The 23,453-nt window shown below is 40.8% G+C and overlaps 1 protein-coding gene across 4 annotated transcripts in view; it reads right to left on the bottom strand.

The window, feature by feature from the left end:
- SCUBE1 (signal peptide, CUB domain and EGF like domain containing 1) overlaps positions 1-23,031 on the bottom strand; it is a 198,995-nt gene extending 175,964 nt beyond the window's left edge. For all 4 annotated transcript variants that reach the window (XM_015628660.3, XM_015628663.3, XM_015628662.3 and 1 more), the window contains exons 1-2: positions 22,871-23,031; positions 19,980-20,102 (exon numbers count right to left, since the gene is read on the bottom strand). In XM_015628660.3, the coding sequence (XP_015484146.1) occupies positions 19,980-20,102; positions 22,871-22,958 (211 nt within the window). In that variant the 5' untranslated portion in view covers positions 22,959-23,031. The remainder of the gene's footprint in view (positions 1-19,979; positions 20,103-22,870) is intronic.
- Positions 23,032-23,453: the final 422 nt, after the last annotated feature.

The raw sequence follows: 23,453 nt of genomic DNA, 5'->3' as shown, positions 1-23,453 counted from the left end.
ATCATGCAAGATTTATAAAATACAGGGCTTCCTGTCATCCTTTATCACTTGGTCAAACTTCCTACTCTGTATGAGACACATACTAGATATTAATTCTGCTAGCCTAAAAAACCTGGCAGGAGAGACCCACACAAGCAGTGAGCAGAGCAGCTTTGCATTACACTACTGTTGGGCCCTGCAATGAGGGAATCACCTGTTCAGGGCTGCCTTTCATTTCAACATGTACTGAAGTTGTGTGGCTACTTCTAGACATGATCCACAGGGAAATCATGAACTTTTATGCCCTGACAGACCCAATACTTATGAAGCCCCAGAAACCAACTCTGCCTCCTATTTTGCCACCTGTTCCCTGAATACAGACAAATTAGTACCATTCCCCAACAATATCCTTGATGAACTGAAAGCCTCTCATCATTTTGGTTTGCGGACAACAGCAAAGAGCAGCCTACAAGGAATGTCAGTCCTTCACAGGGATGAAGGCTGTAAGTCCTCACCCATTAAACTGCAGCTGACTGGGGGTAACTTGGCTCATTAAAACACAGATCCTTCTTTGGTTTAGAATAATTAAAATTGGTTTTGCTCTAAATAGTTTTTCTACCAACAGAAGCTTTTATCCAGTCTAGGAGGGTGTACATGATGCTTAAACAGTTGTAACACACATGGAATGCACTGAAAAATGAGAGTATTACTCATTCATTAAAACTCAATGAAAGAGAATTCTCTCACACTCATGGTAATTAAGACTCCAGATACCTCTGACAAGAGTAATCTATTAATACCAATATGTTGTCTGATTTGCAATATTAGTAATTTCACATGACATTTCTTTTTATCCAGGAGATAGTACTGAGCATTTCTTACTTTCCTTTTCTTTTCTATGGTGTTAAGAAAACTTTTCTTAGAAAATACTTCATTGCTCCAGCCTAGATACAGATACATTATTTGTATTTAGTTTATGTTTTCAAGAGAGTGGTGTTAATTTTGCTCATGCTTGCAGAGCTGTGGGTATTTTTAGGAAACAAACAGTAAAATTAGTTGAGATGACCCTATATGAATCCATTTACATAGCTCATTTATGAGGTTGATCTGTTCACTTCAAAAAGATCTCAGAAAACTAAACTGGATAGAAATCATCAAATATTTACAACACCTTTTTTTAATCTGAGATAGTCTTGCAAAAAAAGCTTAAACTCATATTTGTCTACCACCCTTCAGCTCTGTGCACCATCTAGAAGGTACAAAAATCACTAGGCTACAAATGTTACTACTGTGCAAGAGTTTAGGATGATCAAGTCATATTTTGTTCCTGTAATGGAAATATAGGCTTATTACAGATTTGTGTTTCAGCATCTCACTTTCTTTAAGTTCAACCTTACTAAACCAGTGATAACAATGATGATACCCTAAATGTGAGCACACATAAGCACTATCTGAAACAGTTCACAGCTCTAAAAGCTGTCTCCATCAGGACTGTACAATCATGAAATGTAGAGCTATTTCCAAGATGCCAAAACAGTTGGCAATTTTGCTGCACAACTCAGAATTCTGGCACAGCCTCTCTCAGCTTCTTAACAACAATTCTGTCTCCACAGCGTGTAAAGTACCTGTCACAGAGTTTTGCTTGGATGTACAGACTGAATGTTTTCCTTTTTTTTTTTTTTGAAAGTATGGACCTGGCCAGTATCAACAAGAAGCCCTAGGTGTTGTAGTCAATGAATGCAAAAGGGTTTTATTTTCAAACAAATACCAAACTGATGTAATTTTTTATTCCTGAAACAGAAAACCCAATCCTACTGATACATGCTGACAGTCCTAAAATTTTATCAACAAAAAGAGGTCATCAGTTATCATGTAGGTTCTCCTCAGTCTTTGAAAAGGCCATGCAGAAATTAGTCTTGTGAACCAGAGCCCTATTTATCATCAGAGGCAAATAAAAGAGAAAATCTAATAAACAGTAGTAAGCAGCCTTTGGTTTTTGACCTGTGCATGTGCAGCCATTGTCCAACAGGGACATAAATGTACAGATAGTGAATAGCAGCAGGCAACTCACTGGCTTTTCCATCAACATTACTCTTTTCAGACTCTCAAAACATTTCCTGGACTCTTTGGCAACTAGAGAGTAAGCAATACCAGGAACAGGACTTAATGAAGTTACACACTCATCTTTGCTGGATAAGAGGTAAGTGAGGGTTAGATGAGGCCAAGCCGAGCTGTACAAACACCAGTTTCATAGTGAGGAAAGTCCACAAAAAATGAAAAGGATGAAATTAAACATTAAAATCTGAAAAATACCACTGTTGACTCGTGACATCAAAATATTTTCATTTATAATCTGTGCTCACATCTGATGTTTGGATTAAAAAGGGAGATAGGGAAAACATGCAATTTCAGCTTTGTCATGAAATCAGACAATTTGGCTCCAGTGTTCAAATATCCTGTACTAGAAAGCACATCCATCTTCCATTAACAATATTAAATGAAAAAAGGATGAAAATGCAGATACAGGAATAATAATATGGGCATGTGCTGTAAATTGAAGAGCGCTCATATTCATAGCCTGGAAATCTTCCTTTGGGAATTATAAGCAATTATATTTGTTCGTTATGTTGGGGAGAATGTTAGGTAGAGAGAACCAGAGAATGCCTACAACTTCTGTGCAGTATTCAAATAATAATCTGCTTTTGACAGAATACACCACAGAAAGCCAAGCTGTACAGCTCTACTGACCTCCTCTCCAACACCAGAGAGATAAAAGTGGCTAAGGTTATATAAGTAATTGTTTAGTCCTGTAGACCTATCTCCAATACTCCAATACTCTGTAGATGATTTCTAATGAGATGATTTTCACGTTATTTTATTATGCAGAGAGAGACAAAACACAGCAATATCATGCCTAAAGACTTGGGTAACAACCCAATAAACCGTTTGGGTTCGCTTTCTTTTTTTTGTTTGTTTTTTTTTTGGGGGGGGGGTTTGTTTGTTTAATTGGACAGTACATCCAACATAAAACTAGAGATGTAAGATGTCACTTCTTGAGATGCTCTTCATGAATTCCATATGCTTCTTCCTTTTCCTCATCTTTCTAGAGAATCTATTATAGCATAGTCTCTGGTGTATATTCACAGTATTTCTAAGATACATAAACAGAAGTCCAGGAGAGAATACATTATAATATCCTGGGTTATCCACTGAAAACAGGGCATCAAGGCCCTGTAATAAATAATAATATAGGACTTCAGCCTCAGTAAAAGGCTCAAAAATGTAATAATAGGGTTATGTGTGTTCATGCACAGCACCTGATTTAACAGTGTAGCCATCTGCAGTTCAGTCGAACATCCAGGTGAAGCTTTTCAAAGTACTTACTATTTTTTCACAACTGACTTGAGACTCTCCTTAATGAAGTCTAATTTTCAGAAAAGTGTGAAAGCCCATCATTCTGAAGATGCTGTTAGCTGCCAAGCCAAAAACTCAGGTTTGTAGGGTTTGCCCATGTAGGGAAACACATGAGGTTCCTGTTAAAACACATTAGATGAGGCTGCAAAGAGACAGATGTACACAAGTACCTTCTCCTGCACAATTCTTTCCCAGTATTCTGAGCATGGCCAATCACTTGTCTACCACTGTGAGTTTTGCAGAACACTTGCAGAAGCAAACATGCTTATTTTCTATTCCTATTCTGAAGATATCATTAAAAACAGTGCATTGAATGAAACTTCTGGCTCAGGATGTCTTTAAGTCTCAAGCTGCATTCTTCCATTTCATGTTTTTTGTATAATCTACTTGTAAACATCCACTGTCGACCACTGTCAGAGAATGCACATCAGGCTAGACCGATCTTCAGTCACACTTGGTCTGGCCAGCTTGCACACTTTTGATACTAAAATATAAATACACATAGGCAGGGACCAGATTCTTTGCATCCACTGTGAAGAGTCCTAATTTTTCTTTCCTGTACTGGGTATAATTTAAGAATCTTTGTATATTCAATCATCACAGAACATGAAACTAACTGGAAAACAAGCAAAAATTATAAAAAATGCTTTAGTGGATTTCCAATGATCTGATAGCTAAGCAAACAAAACTGACATTCAGGAAGGTCTGCCCATCTCCATAACTGGCACAAGTGACATCTTACGGAATTTTCTCCCAAGTGCATATAGAGGTCTAGTAGACTTAGCATATAAAGTGTCAATTTGTGTTTAGTTTGTGCAAGTATGTGATTCAGCCACTGAATTAAAAGCATTGCAAGTTAAATAAAGGTATGACCACACAGTCTAGCAGTGCTTCCTGAGTAGGATGCACTAAGAAAAACATTTAAATTAAAGAATTAAAAACACAAAACTGAGTCTGGGAGTGTGGAGGCCAAAGAACCAGCCAACCTCAAAAGCCTGGCTCGCCCCTGGAGAGCTTCTCCCTAGGCGAGACACTTTTATGTCATGAAGAGAAGAACTGTCACTCCCAGAGGCCTTTGAGTTGAACATGTTAATTTGTTACACCCCATTGGTTTCCCTCCCTATCAATCCACCCCGATACACATATCCAAGTTTCCCCCTCCCCTCTCCTTCCCTATAAATACCCTGGTTTTCCCCCAGTTGGGAGAGCTGCTGTCACTGGCTCCCTTCACTGAGAGCCCTGCTGTAATAAAGGCTATTTCTCAGTGGAATGCCATACAGCTCTCTAGTCTCTCTCTCCGTGTCGCCTGCACGCTGCCGCTGAGCTGAGATCACTCGCCAGGCAAAGGACGTGCCTGTGCCCCTGGGCAGTCCTTTTCAGGACAGCTTCTTCAGGGTAGTCGTGGCATCCCTTGCCATCAACACGACTGCAGCATGGGAGGATGAATTTCATCACGATCCAATGATAATATAGCAGCTTAAAAATACCATGTCCTGATTAAATTTGAAGCACAAGTACAGAATATTCTTCATTAATTACAATGGAATTTGAATCTCACAGCTGCAAGCTCTTTGCCCTGATAGACCTCATCCAGCTTTGTAGATGCCCACACCTGTGCCAGAAAGAAGACTCTTATTTTCAGGACGTGGTTTATCTGCCCTATTTTTGTCTCCAACAATGCAATGCAAACTGCATGAAGGGAATTCCTCTCCCTCAACCATAAAGGGAAAGCAAAGCAAATGGTTCAAATGGGCTGATCTGTAGTAGTGAGATCCACCTTTGGAAAGATGAAATCCACCCTCCATCCTCTTCAGACAGCTCTGAAAAGCACAGAAACTCTATTAATACACCAAATGATCAACAGAGAGAGCCAAGGCCTGCCTCCCTTCCAATATAACAAATTCGATTTATTCTGAAATTTAGGTCTCTGAAGGAGTGCAGAGACCATAATCAAGTGCCTAAGCACAATTTCAGTGTTGAACTAAGTGAATTATGGGGTGTATTACTAATGGTTGTGACTGACAAGTGTTTGCCTGAGGACAGACAAATGCAGGAAGCGACTTTCTTTGTATTGATTCACATGGTAGTCTTGTAACTTGTGACCCCAGGAAACTTTTAAAACAAAGACAGAAACAAGTTTTCAAATTACAACAGGAAAAGTAAAGTAATCCCACCCCCACCAGTCAACCAGTTTTACAGCCAGCAGACTGCACAAAGCCACATGGAGTAGATATTTTTAATTAATTGCAATATAAGGAAAATAATGGTTACCTGTGTTCAGTCTGAACAATTATTAGCAAAAGTGTATTGGTATTTTAAAGTAAGCCGTTTAAGAAAGGCTTACTGTTTTAAACATAGGCTGTTTCCGATTATAAAGCAGAGCTTTTAATTAAGATTAGTAGGGCCTAATTCAAGCTATAATTTGGTTCCTTTAGTTAGCAAATGTCTATTAAAACCAAGCAATTAAGGTTAAATTGGTTGAAGCATTTAAAGCACTCCCTCCTGCTTCAAATGCTATAATAGAAAAGACTATGTCAGTGACTAATTCAGACCAGATGACATATATTAAAATGTATTTATTTCCCTTAAGTTTTTTACTTCCTTGTTGATCATAAAATATATTGAAGAAGAAACTCTTGGTAAACTAAGTTTTCAGTGGAACAATATGTTGTTAATAGTTAAAAAAACAAAATACAAAATACAAATTCTGCAGTTCATCATAGTATAAACTTTGTTCCCATTATGCTTTTTTCCCTGATTCTATAAATATCAATAATAAGAATATGCACTAAATTCCTAGTGGCGTATTTCTGACTTTTGATATTTGTACTCATACTTGGCATGGTCTTAAGCATAGATGTTGTGTGTGTACTTAATAGATAAAGTAAGAAATAAACAACAATTTGTACATAAATGGACTTTTAAAGCATTCCCATCTCACCTTCCATTTCCTATTTTTCCCATTTGCACAGCTTCTTCAAAGACTGAGATTCTTCATGCTTGGTCCTATCCTTAAGATCAAGTTATTCTAGCAAGTTCAAGCCAAATTGGGTGAGCAAATCAAGGCTGTATTGCTAAGGGCACAAGAGCCTCCCCCACATCCTTCTGCCTGGCTGTGCCGGAACCCATCTTCAGCAGGACCCCCTGGCAACACTCGCACTCAAACCTTTCACCTGCCTTTTGGACTCTTCAGAACTCTGTCATAAATAAATTACAGTTTTAAAGATTAGTTTAAAGTTTTAAAGGCTATCCTTTCCATCAAACAGGAGACCCACAGAAAATGCTGTGTGCAAACATAACCATTCAGGTGTTCTCAGAACAACAACACTGGGGTTTTCCTCAGTGAATGGCAGCATTAAGGAAAACATGCCGGTCCTTCCAGAAGGTGTCTTCCCATGCCTTGAGTCTAGACTCTGGCTAACTCAGTCAATTGTATCATGTGATCCTACCCAGGATGAAGACTAATGTTGTGGAGCAGGCTTCAACAACTGTCCGTTGCTTTCCATACAGACCATCAGAATACTTGTCTTAAAAACAGCTCAGAATTATGACTAGTACCTAATCATAACATCAACATTAATGGACATCACTAAGAGCATTTCAGCATAAGCAGTACAGGAATGTATTCTAGAAACTATTTTCTAGTAACTCTTTCTTGGTTTTATGCAGCAAACTCCAGTGAAAGAACTCAGAAATGTGCATTGGAAACTTCTGTATTAACTCAAGGTAAGATGTGTCATTAAGCTATTCTAGAAAATTAATGCTATTGCTTTTGCTATCCTGAATAGATTTCTGTGTATTTCCTATTTAGAATCAAAGCCGAAGCTTTTGGGTTTTGCTCCGTAAGCCCACATGTGATGGAGTCAACAGATTTTTTTTTTTTATAATGCAGTTCTTGCATTTCCATCAAGAAAAATATTTGAAAAAAAATGAATTTGAAAACAGACAGTGAAAGGATAAAAAGTGCCAGAAGGATAAAGAGAAATATGTTTAATACACAGCTAGATGTGATTGTTAATACACAACTTAAGTGACAACACCTTAGAGTTTACCCATATCACAAAAAAGTATTTTCCGAGTAAACAATCATACTATAAACAATTTGATGGGGTTGTTTCCATCGTTTCAGCTTTTCAGAAAACTGTATTATAAAAGTTATTCCATTCTGAAGCCACAAGCTCCTTAAACGTTAAACTGTGTATACAGAACAAGCTGCTGCTATTTTCACAAAGTGAAACATTCAATACCTAATGAAATAGACTATATCCAACCAAAGCATTTTAGTATTCAGGTTTTTATTTCCAGACAACAGGCTGAGGTTGTCTATTTCTCTCTTATACATATACCCTGGCTCATTCTTACAACAAACCAGTCACAGGACAGAGAATCCTGGTAGCCTTCCTTCCCTCATTTGTTTCTTGCACTCTCAATATGTCTGCACACTTCCATCGGAACAGAGGTAAAATCGCCTCCTTAGGAATTCAAGCCAAGCAAAATTGGCTTGAGCAAAAAGCAAACCCCAGAGAGTTCCACTTGTGACCTCCCTCTAGGAGCCAGATAATGCAGTTAGCCTCCCTCATGGACTTGGCTTTGGTCTGCAGCACTGCCTTTCCCCAGTGTGTCCAGGCACACAAAGCCACCATGAGAGCCCGTGGGAAAATTCCAAGGAAAATCCCAAATCACGAGCAGGAGTGAACCTGTCAGAGCACCTGCCTTTGCAGAGGGTCATGTACCAAGATCTGCACTAAAGACCAGGTGAACTCCACCACAGTACAAGCACAAATTGGGCTGCTTTAAGAGAAAAGTGGTGGTGGTGGGGGGAAGGAGATAATTGCATGCATCTTTAGACACGTTGGAATGCATCAGGAAAAAACAGAAATTTCTAAATGAAGTTGGACTTCAGTACTTTGTAGCTTGAGAAAAACATTGGCATGTCTCCAAGTAATAGGCTTTGTGAAATCCTTTTCCAACAAAGTTCTGCAAACAGAAATGTGCAAGAAGAATAAAGGCAAAATGCTACTTGGTAGAGACACTGACATCTCTAGAGGTATGAAGTCAGATATCAAATTCCTTCTATGCATGTGCTGCCAAACAATTTAGGTATGCATTACCTAGCCTACTTATTACCTACTTATTCAGCAAAGCAAATACCCCACTTACTTCAACCCCTTTTTCAACTACAACAAGGAGACTGAAAGTTCTGAATGTGACCTCTGTTTCCAGATGAAATCAGAACAAAGGCACTTCACTGCAGTTCCCCTCTTACAACAGCAAGAACTAGAGTGCACAGCAGTAACGTCCTGTAGTATTTTCAGCAATGGTATATCCAACAAATATCTATTTCTGCAGAGGTTCCCCTTCTCTGAAGCACATTCTGCAGCACCACCATTCCCTCCAACAACATTAATAATCACCAAATTGGTATTATGTATTGTTCTTATTGTTTTCCCCCTCAGTAAAATTTTTGATGCTCTCAGACCACCATGTTAAATATAAGGACTGACAGTGGTTCATGCAGATTAAGGCACGGGAACAATAGTATGAAGCTTAGTAACCTCACCCTGAGAAAGTAAATGAAAATTGGCTTTTATGTTCTCTGAGATAACAGCTCATCTGCTCAGTAAATTTATTGTAAGAATCAGAACCATCTGAGAGTTGTCTATTTAATATTTCTGATTCTTTGATGGGTATATGTCGTGGTTTAAAACCAATAACTAAGAAAATTACTTATTTCTTGCTGTGAGATATGGATTAGAACAAGAGCAAAACAGGCATAAAACTTAAAAGGAATAAAAAAAGTTTATTGACAAAACTACAATAATAAGAACACCAGAATAAACTTCCAGAAAAACCTTTTCATCCCCTATCTACCCACTATTCCTTTGTTCACACGAACAACAGAGACAAAAACTTTGGAACTTAGGTGGTTAAAACAGTCCCAGTTCTTGCTACAGTCTTTTCACCAGTCTTTGTAGAGAAACAGAAGTTTCTTCCTGTTAATTTATGGAGTTTCTCACAAGAAAACTATTTTTGTTATAGTTTTCCATTGCCCTGATATCAGCTGCCCAGAGCTGCTGTTATCAGAGTCCACCCCTCCCATTTTTACATCACTCTGAGATGTGTATGGGCCATAAGTCTAGGGATAGCATTTTTAAGGATGAGTATTCAAAGGCAAAAAAAGTCTTCTTCATCTGTTTCTGTGAGCTTCACTAGACAACAGTTTTCTCATTGCCTCTCAAGGCTTCAAATCTCCCAGCACTTCACTATACCATAATTACTCAAGTTTACACTTTGAACACTTTATTCCTCTCTACATACTTATCATGAATTAAAGGAGTTATCTTCAGGACTTCATTGTCCATCTCCATAGTTTTAACAGAAAGATATTTCAGCTAAATTAAAGCATCTTCTTAATTCGCTACCTTTTCTGAAGCTTCTTTTCTTTCCTGTCACTGGTAGTTTATAAAGTCAATTTTCATGTTGATCACTCTCTCTTTTTTCCTCTGGATAAAAAGATTAATTCACAAGTCTCATCTGGGTAATGAAAGAGTTAAAATCTTGCCCAGGCTGTTGTAGGTAGTTCTGTGGCCTTGGCCGGTGCAGGAACTGGAGCCGTCTGCGATGGAGAGTTCCTCATGGCTGCTCTAGAGAGTGTAGTCGCCACCCCAGCCCGCTGCAGGTCCAGAGTCTCTCTCTCTCCTTCTTCACTCAGCAGTTTCTAGTGAATTTAGTTACAGCAAAAACCCTGCAGCCGAGCCAGAGATCGGCTCGGCCCGGCCCGGGCAGAGCCCGGGGAAAACCCCCCGCAGGGCCCGCATCTCCCAGCCGAGAGACGCGGCAGGCCCAGCCCTGTCCCCGCCCGGCTGCATGGCCTGGGCTGGGAACGGGAGGCCGGAGCTCCGCCCTCTTCACAGCCAGGAAACAAAGAGAGAACCAAGAGAGCTCTGGTTTTACACTTTAAGGTAGGGTTCACAAGTTGATCCCACTTTTCAATGGCCTAAACTGCTGTCAATTCTCAGCAATGACCGATAATTGGTCAGGAGAAAAGACTCCAGGCAATTCCCAGAAACTTCAACTTTTCTTAAAGGTAAAGTAACTCCATGACAGTATACTGTAAAACATAGTCAATACTTGTGAAAGCATGGTCTTGAATTTAATATGCTGTCTATGGGTCCTATAGCACCAAACAAACTGCACTAAGTTTAGGCCTAAATCATGTGCAAGATCAAGGTCCTAAATCACCTTTTTAAATGATCCAGGTTTCTTTAATTCTTTGGTCACTGAAGGAAAAACTGACCTTCTACAGGCTCAAGAGAAGCAGCACTGTAACATAAAATGAGGCAGTGACTTCAATTTATTAAAACACTTCAACAGAATTACTTGAAAGGGTTACAGTTTCATAAGATTAAGCACATGCTTGAGTACTCCAGTGATTCATGGCACTTGAACAAAAAAATTCTTCCAACTGTAATGTAAGGATACCCCTTTTGCTCAGCATCTTAAATGTGTAGAAAAGTCTTGAAATTTCAAGGGGGTCTGTCAGACCCGATCTTCAGCCTTTTATAATTCTGCCAAAAATTTATGTATGAACTACATTTTTTGTTTCAAGGTATCTGCTTTAAAGCAGGTCTTTTTTTTTTTCAGTCAAAATTTAAAACATATATATGTACTAAAACTAAGGGAAAAACTCAAGAAGTTAGCTTTTTTTTTTTTTTTTCTAAAGGGATTATATAGAAAAATCACTACTTTGCTGTGTTTTAAAAAATCTCCCTCAGCTGCTTTAACAGATTTAATAATCTCAGTTTTTGTTTCCAATAAGGTGTCAAGGAGTTACCTTTCAGGAGATTTCTCAGGACAGAATAAGGTAGACAAATTAAAGCTGAAAATTTACCAAAAAAAAAAAAAAATAAAAGTAGCCATCTAAAAATTCATTAGCCCCTTCCTCCAAGAATATAAAAAATTTAAAGCTCAACAGGCATCTGCTGAAATTTAGGCAGCTAAAGTTTCCAAAATGTCCTTCTTGGTAGGTGTTTTTTTTCAACCTTATGCTATAGTTTGACACCACAGTGGCCCCAGAAACGAAATCAGATTAGGAAATCTATTCACCTTATTCACCACCACCTTCTCCCTCCCATGTGTCTCAGCCTCTAATATCCCAGTCCATAGACTTTTCAGTGTGGAAATGTTTACAGGGCCAGCCTCTATTTCTTTGTGTTCTATTCCATTTTGGGGTTATTATTTCAGTGATATTCTTCACAGAATAGCCCCACATCAATTGCCCCTCTGCAAAAAAAAAGTACCATCAAGGAAAAGGAACTTCCTAAATCAGGGCAGAGGGAGTACTATTCCTTTTGCCACTAGACTCCATGCACATTTTCCCTACTAATTCCTGCTGTACATCCTCCATCACAGATCTGCCTGAGGTTTGGCCAAACCTGCCCTGCATTTAAGGCTCACAGCTATCCTGGGCTAGAACAACCTGGGACTGGTACCATTGGTACAGGGTCTCTTCCTCAGGTACAGACAGTATCTACCACCCATGATTCCCATTACCTCCACAGTGTTCTGACAGCATGAATGCTAACAGAGTGGATGCTACCTGGGTCAAATGCAGAGGAAGCAAAAGCAGCATTAGTGCAGCTTTTTTGGGTAAGGGAGCAGAAGGACACATTCCCTAAGTCCTCCTCTGCCATCATCCCAGCAGAGGCTACCTGATCATGTCCTGCAGCAGCCTCAGATCAAAGAATGTGTATTTCAACAGGGCAGTGGACACACATGAAGACAGTGCCCATAACCAAAAAGGAGCTAACAAATTACGGCAATCAGCCAGGCAAAGATGTTTTTCCAGCCAGCCACTTTTTCCAGCTGTGGGTCTGCAGGGGGTGGAAACAGCAGGGACAGGTGATCTCTGAGCTCCTTATGGGTGCCAGGAAAGAGGTGGCGAAAAGGGAGAAAAGGCAAGAAAAAGAGGAAATCTGAGAGCTGGTAGGAGCTGTATTGACTTAAAGATGAAGCTGAAGGGAAAGGACCAGTAAGAGGCACTTAGAGCTGCAAGTTCTCCAGGCCCAGAGGTCTTGCTGTGGGACACTTGCTCTCAGAACAACACTGCTGTAACTGCAGCAAGCCACTGAGAGGACAGGGGAAGGAAAGCTAAATGAAATAACTGAAAATATATGAGGAAAGAACAAAAGAGAAACAGGATTTGCTATAGGGAAATGACAAGGTTAAAAGACAGCTGAGTAACAGAGTATGCAAGACAACATAATGAAGACAGCAAGGAAAGGGGACTGTGCCAGAAGTAAAGGTGACAGGTGGAAAAACAAGGAAAATTATATAGTATGTGGCAGATGTAAAAAGAATGAAGACAAAAGAAGGACAGACCTATTGAGCTTAGTGCATTTTATTTATGCTCCTTTATTTCATTATAATTTTCCTGACAGCTAATTTACATTGTGTATCTGGGTGGAAAGCTTTCCTTCTAAATACCAAGTTTACATCACCCCAGGAGGCCACCCCGGGTTCTGCAGCTTAGCAACTGTTAAGGCTGACAAAATTTTATATATAAGTACCCAAAATACCCATAGACCATCCAGCAGACAGGGAGCTTATCAACACTTTAGCAAAGTGTCCTTGGAAAAAACCCTCTTTTTGCCCAAACTGAGAATTATGTGTAATACTGTTGAAGAATGAGGCCCATATTTCGTATGGGATATATTTGTTTATACAAAACATAGTGATATTTGTATCCAAAAAGCATTTCTGGAGAGAGGGAAAAAAAAAAAAAAAAAAAAAAAAAAAAAAAAAAAAAAAAAAAAGAAGTTGGATGAATGTTATTTTTCTAAGTCAAAATGGAAGATTTCCAAAGTGGACCACCGGGGGAGCTGTTCACTTGAAGAAGCATTATGGGCTGTCAAAAAACAGCTCGGAGAGATAGGATAGGGTAGGGAAGAAAAGGGAGAGGAGAAAACAATAGGGTTTGTGACATAGGGACTGATGGGCCTGGGAGCAGTTAAACAGGGGATGTCAGCCCAGCTAAGGGATATTCTGGTTTTAGTGGATGAACTACTAAACAAAGTTGGGAAACTAAAGCAATTTGAGTAAATAAATAAATAAATAAATAAAATCAAGGCTCAACTCTGACCTAAACAAAAGCCCTATTCACTGAAATAGGGCATGAAGGAGGAAAAAGAAAAAAGTTATCATAAGCTGTTAATCCACTTAGGCTGTAATAAAATACTGATTAAATACAGAATGTTCTCAGGAGTATTTTCTTATTTGCTGCTACTTCTCCACTTCTCCATCCCCCAAGAATCAAGACAAAATTCATCCCCTTGTGAAAGTTAGAAAACTTGCAAGTCAGAATTAAGTATTATTAAAATTAAAACAAAAAAGGAGAAAGAAAAAAGCAGAGATGTAGAAGGCCTCAGAATTCAATTCTGGGAACATTTTTATCAGCCTAAACCAAATAAAATGCATCAAGCTACCCAATAAGAGAAAGAGAAAATAAGCAGATACCAGCTCAAATCAAATCAGCTAGTTGGTATTCTCCCCCCTTCATTTTTTGACAACATGTAGTGCTTCATTGTGAAGCTGCTTTCAGGGAAATCAGCATAGAGGCTCATCCAGAGTAAAGCCATAATCTGTGTGAATCAAACTGGGAAGGAAGATCTGACCCTGGAATAGAAATCCCCATAAAATTTGGAGATGGCAGAGTGTGTTGCTCTGTTCTCAGATGGGCTGATTCAAGCCAAACTCACAAACCCAGCAGCACAGACTTGGAGCACCAGGTCTCATCTGGAACACGGCCCTTAGGGAAGGGTGGCATGAACTTCAACACATGACCTGAGCACCATCTGTCAAGGTATTGTAATCCCAGAAAGCACAGCAGCTTCAGCACCTAATATTCACTGCAGACCTCATTCAGGGAGATCAAGGCAGTCCTCAAAAGTATTAATTCACCTTATACTGCAATTGGAAGAATCATCAATCAGGAAGAAGTCACTTAAGCTGCCTTGTTCAGTGGCACCATTGTTATTCTGCAGAGACAGACAGAACAAGTCTAAGCTCACTAGAGTTGTGCAAGCATCAAGGTGCCCGAGTTTCAGAAACCAAAAGACACCAAACAGTGTCCCAGCTCTCAGAGGACATCATTGATGAAGATGACTCAGTTAAGAAAGAATTGCTGAAAGTGGATTGATGGGATACCACAGAGCTCTTAAAAGAAATGCGATCACTGTTCCAGTAAAGGATATCCAGAAGCACCTTACTTACTTATCCCTGCAGAAAAAAAGGAGGCTCTAGTATGAGATACTAGATTGGGAGCTGGGAAATGGTAAGTCTGGAAAGTCCTGTGTTTCTCGGACGATTGATTCAGAGCCGCCCTGTCACAATATTTGGGTTCACTTTTGAGGAGCATGAGAAGAACACAACAGGTATTTCAAAGACCATAATAAAATTAAAACCCAAGTGAGACTATGAATGAGCTTCTTAAGAAAATGAAAGATAAAGCAGGTCAACAAGATAAAAATTATAACAGGAGTATTAAATAAAGCCTCGACAGTCAATCATTATTTTAATGGAAGTGATGAGATGCTTTTCCAATTGCTAAGATTTGTTTAAAATCCATTAAAAACAGATCTAAAAAACAGGTACAAGTAGAAACTTGGTTTTATGTCCACAAAACTACTGCAGATGATAATGGCTGGTCAGAAGGGACAACTGGTTTGTGTTTCCAAATGGACATATGCAGAGGCTAAATATACCTGTGACTGAGGCAGGAATGGTTTATCTTATTTTGAGATTGTACTTAAATCCAGTGAGGTTCTGCCAATGGGGCAATCAAGAAAAAAGGCCCTCATTGCAGATTATCACCATAACCTGCCTACTTATCTAGAATGATGATTTACATTAAGAAAAAGACTACAAATACATGAACACATGACTGACTTAAATCACTAGAACTGCACAATTCTGCTCACCTAGCAGTCAAGGACAACTGCTGCTGATATAGCACAAATTTCCAATGTGTGCAGAAATCTGAAAATCACCCTCGCAGGGCAGACTCTACCAGATCCTTTGCCATGGTATGTGTATGTTGCCCTCAGCAAGAAATCCATCAACAACATTATGAAGCTTCATAGGAGAATTAAAAAAAAAAAAAAAAAAAAGAGAAAAAGTCCAGCTGAAAGTTGTGAACATTTCTCTTCTGCACAAAAAGTTCAAGAAACATTGTAACAACTGTATGAGATCAATTATTAAAAGAACTGAACCAGAGGTCTGAAAATACTATGGAAGACAATAGAAAAAATGCTCCAAGAGGAAAACCTCAGTCAATATGGGAAAGCAGAGAGTTTAACAATTCAGAAGCAACAGGTGCCAATAAATGTGTCTTAAGGGTCCTGCATGTAAGGTATAATCCAAAAGGAAAAATCAACAGCTAGAGCAACTCACTGAAATTACAGTCCCATTGAGGACAAAAAGTAGTCTAAGGAAAAAAAATCAACCTAGAAAATAAACTTAACACTAACTTGATATAAAATGGGCATAGGTGAACACCAACAAACAACTATACAGAATATTTTAACCATTAATGGCATAAGAGTTTGGGGTAAAAACCAAACCCAAATAACTGGGTTTGAGAGCTTAAAACCCTTCATACACCATTCAATGACAGAATGTCTTACAACTGAAAACACACAACATTGCATTGGAGACAAAGAATGCTCTGTCAGGGCATAAGGAACCCCAGGACCTGGAATCCTTTTGAACCTTCTGGAATTTCCACTGCTTAGACACAATTTTGTTGAGATATCAACCTGTGGAAAAGCCAAAATTCAATGTTGGGAAGGTAATGACGAAGTCCTATGGATCATGAAAGATCATGCCTGCAGCTGAATCCAGCCCACTGTGTGTGAGATCCTGACTAAAATCACAACGGGGAATAATAAATAAAATATTTAATAAATAAAATCACTATCTTAGGTAATAGCACATGTGCCAAGGCAAGCAAGTTAATTAATTATAAGTTAATGTATTTTGTATATTGACTAGAAATAGAAAATTATTTTTTTAAAAATTATCTGGGTTGGACACAATATTCTGTCCTATGAAAATGCCAGCTAGAGAATTTGTGTTCTAGGCATATTGATACATTACATGATACGGAAAAATATTGTGGCAAAGCTGACCATGAGGCTTTACAAAGCATAACAGATACCTGATTAAAGGAAGAAAAAAGGTAAAGTGAAATCTACAGAGGGAAGCAGAAGACAGGACTCATGAAGAATAAGGAACTCTTCTGTCTGGACAAACAACTGTGCTCTGTGAAAAGAAACAGGTCAAGTGGTTCAGACAAGAAAGTTATCCAGGAAAAAAAAAAACCTAAGAAAAATATCTGCGAACTGAAAAGTCATCCTCAATCCTCATAAACTCTGGAGAAACCCAGGCCAAAAGACATTTTGAGAGAAAAATCAAAGTTCAGAAAGAAATTCCCTACCAAAGAAACTTAACAGACTGTCAGGAAAATGTTTAATTTCCATACAATTGCTGCTAGAGTTCTCCACAGGTCCTTAAAGAAATACTTGTGTCATATGTATTTTTCCCCACCCTTCGGCTCACAGCAGCAAACCCTGAGCAAAATCCTGCACAAGTGGCTGAGCTCCACATTTACTGCATTGGCCTAAGCATCCCATTGTTTAGAAAAAAATATAAATAAATACATAAGAGTACACAAATACATTTTGATACACTGTACACTTTTGTAAAAATATGTGCTCCTAAGAGTCATCCAAAAATGTTACTTCCCATACTCTACCCCTTGCTCTAAAACAAATTTTCCATGAACAAAAGCAGTATTTAAGACTACCATTTAAAATAAACAAACATGCACATTTCTAAATTAATTGTAATGCCTCACTACAACCCGAACTGGCAGCTCACTAAAATTCATCAGAATTAATTTGATAGTATAATGCCTTTAAACTCACTGTACTGTATGAATGGCAATTCTACTAGTTTAGTAAAATCCCGTTGTATCAGAGAGCCTGGGATATAAGCATGTTAGTTATAATATAATGAATATTCTTCAGACTTGAAGCAACGCTGGTAGTTTGCTACAAACCTAGCTAAGAGGCTTGTTATCTGTACAAAATCTTTTTCTCATAGGTAACTAGTTTCACTGATCAAAATGCTTATTTTGAAAAGCCCAGTTATAAAGACTGGGCTTTAGAGTCAAGACAAGAATAATTTAATGGCCCAGTTTTGGTTTTAGCACAACAAAAACAACCCTGTGGGTTTCACCTTTGTTAACAGTCACTTTTATCTTAAAAGATAACTTCTAACGCCTGGTCACTGAGGTTGTCTTGTGATAGAATACTAGATACCAATCAACTAAGCTAGTCTGTTTATTTCTGTAGGTTTTTAATACCTAACCTCAGATACAATATACATGTACAGCAGGCCTGAGGCAGATCTTAGATTTGCCACTGACCCATTCTGAAGCTTTCTGCTTCTACCAAAATTTGGTATTAATTACCAACTTAAGACACAGAACTGATGTGTCGCTAAAGGACACATGGTAGGGAGGTTACTTCAGACACAGAATGATTCACATGAGCACATCTCAATGGTATGACAGGAAAAGAAGTAATTTTATTTTATGACTCCAGTATTTATAGATTCTTGACAATGACCAGGGATTGAATAACTAAGTTATCACCTTCCCAATCATACTGGTCATGTGAAACGTCCATCAAAGACATTTCTTAGAAGGAATGTGTAAACACTTATGTTTATACTTTCCTGGGAAAGTAACAAAAACTATGAAAACAAGATCAGAAGGTTTAATTTTCAGGTTGACACTGATGCAAAATCTTTAGAACTGTTACCATAACGTTGTAGGAAAAAAACTTTTATATCATGCACAGTAACACCTGGTGTAAGGCCACTTACATTACCTGACTAATGCTGAACATCCATGCAGAACATGTTGCAGTCTGCCCTAGTTTACTTATCAGGCTGGTCAGACACTAAAATCTATTAGACATGAGTTTGATATCATATGTTCCATTTTTCTGTACATCATTACAAGGATAAATCTTGTTCTATTTCCTGAGTTTGGGATTTTTGGGGTTTTTTTTACTGAGCCTATGCAAGTCAGGAAAAGAGATATGTGTGTATTAGACAAGCATGAATATAAGCCATGTCTACCACTAAACAGAGCTCAACAACTAAAATATGAATAGTTAAAGCATAGAGAAACTTTTAATGTAGAAAACAAATACAACAAGTACCAATGCCGAGAATGCTGTAACCTCCACACCTGTGGCCTTGAGTACATTTTTTCAGAGTTCTGTAGCTCTTTCCCTGAAAGGGATGAATAGAGAAAGAACTGGTGCTGTATGATTATCCTGTTTGGAAGAAATAAAATCTGGCTTCCAGAGGAACAGCAGCTCAGATATGCTAGAGCACCAAAAGGTAGACAATCAAACTTTGTCCCTGTCAATTTAAGCCCAAGACAGAAAAATATGACAACCACAAAAATGCTTTCTGAGGACACTTGCACAAACATTTTTGAGGTCCATGAAGAATAATATGTACTTTCAAATTTTTGTAGACCAAATTAATATCTAGGTTCTCAATCTTTTTAATGGACTGGCTTTTTAATGGATGTTTCTCAAAAAGCAGCATTCTGCCATAGAAAGCGAAAGACTTGGAAGGAAAATGTTACACCTACTAGGCATCTACAAGTAGGAAAAAATAAAAACCTTGCATCTTTTATTTGGAAGGCATTCTGCTGTGATTACAATATTTGTTCTTTTCACCAGAGAATCTATCCACTGAGATTCAATAGACAAGATGGAGTCCACAAAATCCAGAATATGAGTATACACTGAGTCTAATAAAACCTGCTAGGTCTTTTTCAATTACAAGAGTGATATGAGGACATAGAGAAGTAAAGTAAGTTTTTTCAAGTCTGTATAAGCACAATAATCTGAAATGCTTCCTTTTAAAATTATGTTCCCAGGATTAGAAATATATGATCGTAACACATGTAGAATGTCAAAGAGAAGCAAATGCCAGCATCCTGTTTGAGTACGTACAGAAAAACACCTTCTGTAGCTTGTATGCGGAAAACAGTGGTGAGTCCTTTCCATGCACTCTCTGCTAAGGAGCTGGCCAGGGGCCCATCCCATCCCATCCCATCCCATCCCATCCCATCCCATCCCATCCCATCCCATCCCATCCACGGGCCACACCCACGTGTTTGGCGCGGCGCTTCGAGCCCCAGGGGCAGCGGGCCCAACACTGCCCAGGAGGAGCTGGTGCTACTAGGGAATGCCACCCCCTCATACCCCCCTTTTTTTAATTTCATTTTATTCTGAAGAGCAGGCTGGCAGGCACAACGTTTTGCGGTGCCGAACAATTAGCAAAAGCAGCAGGGGGATGCTTGCCAATAAACACCCAGATTTTAGGTTAAGCTGCATTAATCGTTTCAGGAATTCAGCTATTTACAAAAGCTTTCAAAGAGCAAACAAATAAAAGAAGGGAGGGGAGAAGACACAGGAGAGAAGCCGATCTGTTCTTACCTTCGCATTGCTTCCCTTCCCCTTTGTAGCCCGGCTTGCAGATGCATTTGAAGGATTTTGGTGTGTTTTGACAAATTGCGTCGATGTGACAGTCATCCGTAGCTTCTGCGCACTCGTCAACATCTGGAAGCACAGAAGGAACCCCAAGGGGACAGATAAGAAGGGAGACCTGAGAAACAAAACACCAAGGATAGATGCTCCCCTTGAAGCTGTATGCCTGCCTGCCTTCCCAGTGTCATGCTGGAAATGAGAACATCTGAGGCTAAATAACTAAACCAGACAACGTGATAGTCTCCTCAAGTCACTTACAAGCATTGTTCCACTGAGGTGGAGGGACTCAGTCTCACATTTCTGCACTATGAATAAAATAGTTAAGACACTAGAAATTAGCTTCTGCTGTTTAAGTCTGGTACTAGAGACCCACATGTTAGTAAAACAAGAGAATGCTTAAATTACCTATAAGAGAAGAAAAAAAAGACCACTAGCATGTTCTAGCACAGAGATTTTCTTAATTTATAAAGACAGATCCTAGTTTAAATAAACTATGCTGGTGAGAGAATGGGAAAAAGAAATATTTAAACAGCAAAACCACATTAATACTTTTTCCTGGGAAGCAAAAAAATAAATAAATGGAAGACCATATGAAACTCGGTACGGTAGAGTGGAGGAAAGTAACATGCAATAACATCATCTACTACGACTAACACTCATTTAAGAGGAACAAAGTCCCAGCAGTCCTCCCAGCCCCTGCTCGGGTGTGTGCCTTACTGGGTAAGTCTGACTCTGAAAGGGGGGACCAGACCGCTTTTCTTGTTTTCAGTGTAGGAAACATTACAAACATTTCAGCGAAGGACATTCGCTCTGTCCCCCGGACTTAAAGAGGCTGGGGAGGGAGGAGGATGAGGCAGAGTCCAGTTTTGGTAGTCGTGGGAATGTTGATGAAGTGAGCATGGGGGGAAACCCACAACCCCGACCTACTGAGGGATGGGGTGTGCTGGGAACATGGGAACACTTACAGCCCTGCCTGAGCTGCCCCGCCCCCCGCGCTGCCCACAGCCGCTGCCCGGCCACCCCGGCACCCGGAGCTCCCGACACCGGGAGCCGCGATGGCATCGCAGCCCGGGCACGGCAGCCGTTAGCGCGGCCGTGCTGTCAATCCCGCACCTCCCAGGGGCTTCCTCCCCGCCCCACGCCACAGCCACATCTGGGACTGCAGGGAGAACACGAGCACGCAGGCAGGGAAGCGGGTGAGCAGCTGGAGGGGAACCCGCAGAGCTGCACAGAGCGCAGCCCCCGCTTCATGGTCAGGAAGCACCGAGGAGACAGAGGTGCTGCGGAGGGAGGCAGCCGGGCATCCAGCGAGAGGCTTGTGCAGTTGGTTTCATGCCAGTTAGATTAACTGGTCCTCAACAAGGTGCGCTAAAGTGGAAACAGTTTTATTGTTAGCTTGAAATCCGAACGTTTTTCAGAAGTGCTCGCTCAGGCATCTCCAGTGATAACACGCGGATCCTTCAAAGTCACCGGGAACGGGAGGGGGCTATTTAGAGAGGGGAGAATAAGCAGACATTGTAGCATGGCACACAGCAGAGAACTTCTGTGGGAGGCGCAGACCGGGACAGCCCCGCGGGACACCTCTGGAATCCCAGGGAGAGAATTACCCGGACTCTGTACTGTTGTTGTAGAGGTGTTTGGGTTTTTTGTTTTTTGTTGTTTTTTTTTTTTTTTTGGTTTGTCCTTGTTTTAAGAAAAAACTGGAACAGAACATCAAGCGTCGTAATTTCCCATACTAAGGCAGAGCTGCTGTAATGTTTCCTTCTTTCTTGTCCATTCGTATATTTTTACCGCTGAGCCAGTTCAGATCCAGCTATGATTTACGTGAATTAGTTTAGGTGTTGCCCAGATCAGGCACAGATTCAGTCAAGCACAAAGAAGAAAGAAGTTTTTGGAAGGTTTTTTCTGGTTGGTTTTTTTTAATGCTTTGGTTTATACTTTTGAGACATTAAAACCGGCACCCATCTCCCATCAAGAACAGCAAAAGTGACAGCTGGACTCTTTATAATGCCGTCAAAAATTCAAACTGCATTGAGCCAAGGGGGACATTTCACAGCAACCAGAGGATGCCTGGGAGTCAGGCGTGAATGCCAATGAGTCAAATGAAAGGGCAAAACAAAGTATGAGCCCCTGCTCTGCTCCACATCTCACATTGCATTACTCGGACTTTAAGAACTTCTAGGCTGACTTCGTTAATTTTGTTACATTTAAACTCTTCTACCCGAGGAACAGGGTTTTTTTTCCACAACCTCCTCCTCCCTCCCCTCCTGCCCCCACTCGTACTTCACCTCAAAAGATTTCTCCTCGCATAACTTCGGAGCCTGCATACATTTCTTTCAAAAAGCACTTTGGGCTTGCAACGTTCCAAAGCAGATAACATTGGGGGTGTTTGATTTTTAGCTTGCTTTCTTTTAAACACCGAAGCAAAAACAAAGTATAATTACAGCTATTAAACCGATACGAGCGCCGCTGTTAAAAACACCAGGTCTTTGGGTTAATGCGCAGACAAGGAAAACCTATGAAGATATCCTAGCCAACGCTTGCTCTGCGGAGTCTCCAGAGCTCAGCACAGGCTTATCTCGTAGGCACTTAAGTAACTTTTTCTTCCCGATCTCTCCGTACAGAAATTCCTCGGCTCCGGCTGTGTCAAACACGCGAGAAAACGCCTCCCCACCGCAACTTCCAACACCCTCGGCGCTACGAGCAGCGAGAAGTGACCTCCCCCTGAACACCTTACAGAGGGCAGAGGAGAGCGGACAGCCACAGTCCCCCCGGGGCGGCGGCTCCGCACTGTCCGCGCCCGGGGAAGGCGGCACGACGGCGGAGCCCCCTCTTCTTACCTGCGCCCCCGCTGCCTCCCGCCATCCTGCCGGCCCAGGCGAGAGCGAAAAGCAAACAGCAGCGCCGCGATAAGAAAACAGTGCCCATGATAATGATGCGATCCCCGGTGCCCGTCTGCGATAAGGGACGCGCTCGGGGCCGGCCGCGCGGAGCCGCCGGCGCTGACGCCCTGACAGCGCCCCGCTGATTCGCCGGGGCTCCCGCGGCGGGGGCGGTGCCGGGGCGGGCCGGGGACAGAGCCGTCCCCGCGCCCCGCTGCCCCGGGGAGGGGGTGCTCGGCCGCCGGGGAGCCCGTCCCTGGCTCGGGCGCTGCCTGGCGTGGCACAGTGGCCTGGCTGCTCCCGACAGGGAGGGGCGGCAGGGACCCTGCAGCATCGTACCCTCCGCGCTGCGCCCCTCCGAGGCTGCGGGCGCCGCCAGGGACAGATACGGACAGACGGACAGATACCCCCACACTGCAGCTGTGAGGGCAGACAGGTCGGCGGACACAGCCTATCTCCTTGGCAACCGCGGCTAGGGATCCTTCCCCCTTCTCGGGTTCAGGCTAAAAGACAACTGTTTGTTTTTTTGGGTTTTTGGTTT

The sequence above is a fragment of the Parus major genome, chromosome 1A (genome assembly GCF_001522545.3).
Source record: "Parus major isolate Abel chromosome 1A, Parus_major1.1, whole genome shotgun sequence".
In the NCBI taxonomy this organism is placed as follows: Eukaryota; Metazoa; Chordata; class Aves; order Passeriformes; family Paridae; genus Parus; species Parus major.
Note: the sequence above shows the minus strand (reverse complement) of the source record. Positions and strands in the feature narration are given on the sequence as shown.